Source organism: Meleagris gallopavo, chromosome 30 (assembly GCF_000146605.3).
Source record: "Meleagris gallopavo isolate NT-WF06-2002-E0010 breed Aviagen turkey brand Nicholas breeding stock chromosome 30, Turkey_5.1, whole genome shotgun sequence".
Lineage (NCBI taxonomy): Eukaryota > Metazoa > Chordata > Aves > Galliformes > Phasianidae > Meleagris > Meleagris gallopavo.
Genome location: NC_015040.2, coordinates 3525989 through 3528291, shown reverse-complemented (window position 1 = coordinate 3528291; position 2303 = coordinate 3525989). Strand labels below are relative to the sequence as shown.

The 2303-nt window shown below is 60.1% G+C and overlaps 2 protein-coding genes across 3 annotated transcripts in view; both read left to right on the top strand.

The window, feature by feature from the left end:
• Window positions 1–6: 6 nt before the first annotated feature.
• On the top strand, window positions 7–1293 carry KXD1 (KxDL motif containing 1). The gene is made up of 4 exons (XM_003213945.4): window positions 7–134; window positions 221–373; window positions 471–517; window positions 848–1293. Exons 1-4 carry the CDS (start codon window positions 40–42, stop codon window positions 1081–1083), a joined length of 531 nt encoding a protein of 176 aa, XP_003213993.1. The 5' UTR covers window positions 7–39; the 3' UTR covers window positions 1084–1293.
• Window positions 1294–2048: 755 nt separating this feature from the next.
• The window catches only part of UBA52 (ubiquitin A-52 residue ribosomal protein fusion product 1), a 1536-nt gene continuing 1281 nt past the window's right edge, over window positions 2049–2303 (top strand). The window contains exon 1 of one of the 2 annotated variants that reach the window (XM_031557150.1): window positions 2049–2117. The gene's annotated coding sequence lies outside the window, so the exon portion shown is untranslated. The remainder of the gene's footprint in view (window positions 2118–2303) is intronic. The other variant, XM_010725048.3, reaches the window with a different exon arrangement.

The window sequence follows — 2303 nt, the reverse complement described above, 5'->3', positions numbered from 1 at the left end:
GGCACGGCGGGGGCCGGGGGTCCCGCAGGCAGCGGCGCGATGGAGCCCACGGCCTCGCGGGTGTTCTGCGGGCGGGTGCTGGGCATGGTGAACGCCGAGGACGTGAACGCTATCATCCAGGCTCAGAAGAACATGTGAGTCCCGGGGGACGCGGGGTCCCGTGCGAGCGGCAGCCCTCGGGGCCCCCGTGTAACCGTGGGAACTGCCGCTCCCCGCGCAGGCTGGATCGCTTCGAGAAGACGAACGAGATGCTGCTCAACTTCAACAACCTGTCGAGCCTCCGCATGCAGCAGATGAACGAGCGCTTCCTGCACCACACCAAGACGTTGGTGGAGATGAAGAAGGACCTCGACAGCATCTTCCGTCGGATCCGGTAGGTGGCGGTGGGAGGGGATGGCGGGGGGGACCTCGGGGGACCTCGAAGGGATTTGTGTGGGTCCGTCTGTGAACCCGGCTCTCTCCTCCTGCAGGGCGCTGAAGGGGAAGCTGGCCAAGCAGTACCCGGAGGCTTTCAGCAGTGAGTGGTTCCATCGGCTCTCTTCCCCCGTGAAGGTTCCTCCTCTTCAGAATGTGCCTTCAGTGCCGCCTTTGGGAGTCGGGGCCTTTGGGACTGCTAGCATGCAGTGCTAAGAATCCGGGGAGCTTTTTTCTTATATTGAATGTGGATGTAGGAAATCACAAAGCCACGAATGGCTGCTCGTTTAAGTGGGATCCGTTTTTGTTGATTATTGCTACAAGCAAAGGAGCAAATTCTTCTGCCAAAGCACCGCCCATAGCCGGCCTTGCAGCGCATCGTGTTGTTGTGTGCAGCTGAGGCAGTTGTTAATGTCTGCATCTTTCTTTCCAGACATTCACGAATCTCCTATTCTAGAAGACGACGATGACTTCGACCCAGTTCCAAAGAGCACGACAACCACCATTGCTACCTCTGAGCAGAGCACGGAGTCCTGTGACACGAGCCCCGACATCATCTCTCCCACCATGAGTCAGGATTTTGAGGATTTATCACAGGGCCAGTACGATTTACCGGCTGTGAATGGACAGAGTCTGACAGACGAAGACACTGCCAACGACCTGGACTAAGGCACGTGGCTCTGCCCCATCCCTGGGGCCCCTGAGAACTCTCTATCTTGTATTTATATTTGTGTGTTCCTTTGGCCATTTATTTTTGGGAAGAGATGACTGAGTGAAGAAGGGGGTGAAGGGTCCCTCCTACTGCCTCAAACCTGCCATTGTAGCGCAAATCCTGCAACTTAATATGGGCAAATGAGTAAAACGAGGATTTGAAAAGCCTCCTGTCCTTTCTTGTGTGCGTGTCCAGAAGAGTCAGAGGTGGATGGCGAGCTGGATACAAGCCAGCAGTGTGCCCTCACAGCTCAAGATATGGTTGGCATCCTGGGTATCCAAAGCAGTGTGGCCAGCAGGTCGGGGAGGGGATCTGTTCCTCTGCTCTGGTGAGACCTCACCTGGAATGCTGCATCCAGATGTGGAGTCCTCAGTACGGGAGACACACGGAGCTGTTGAAGCGCATCCAGAGGAGTGCTATAATGATGGTCTGAGGGATGGAACAGCTTCCCTACAAGGACAGGCTGAGAGCAGGGGCTGTGCGGCCTGGAGAAGGGAAAGCTCCTGGGAGGGCTGAGAGCAGCCTTCACCTACCTAATGGGGCTGTAGGAAAGAACGGGGGTCTCTTCAGCAGGGTGTGTAGGAAAAGGGGAAAAAGCTCAGCGTCCCTCGCTGTCCCAACCTCGGCTGTGCCCCCCCCCCTCCCCAGCACCTCAGGACCGTCCCGGCAGCTGCGTCCGCAGCTGCCGGGATGGTCCTGAGGTGCTGGGGGAGGGGGGGGGCACAGCCAGGGCCTGGCTTGCTGATGCCTGCGGGTGATACGGCGGCTGGGACAGTTTGGAACGGAGACTGCGGGACGCAGGGACGGAGAACCGAACCCAGACCGAACCACGCCGGTACCGAGGCCCGGTCCGCTCCTTCACACCACACCGAGGCGCTGCCTGGCCGCGCATTACGGCTGCGCGGAAGCGGGAGGGTGGAACGGAAGTGACGTCACGAAGGCAGACTTCCGCTTCCGGTCGCTCTTTTCTCGGCGGCGAGGCGAGGCGGTGCGTGCGGATGGGCCGGGCTGCGTGTTGGGAACGGGGATTGGGGCCGAGCGGGGGGTGTTAAGGAGCGGGATTCGGTCCTGGGGGAGGGTGGGGGAGGTCGGGGAGCCGCGATCCGGCGCTGGGACGGCGGTGGTGGGAGCCTCGGCTTTGAGGGTGGGAACCTCGGCCTGGAGGGTGACGCGGCTG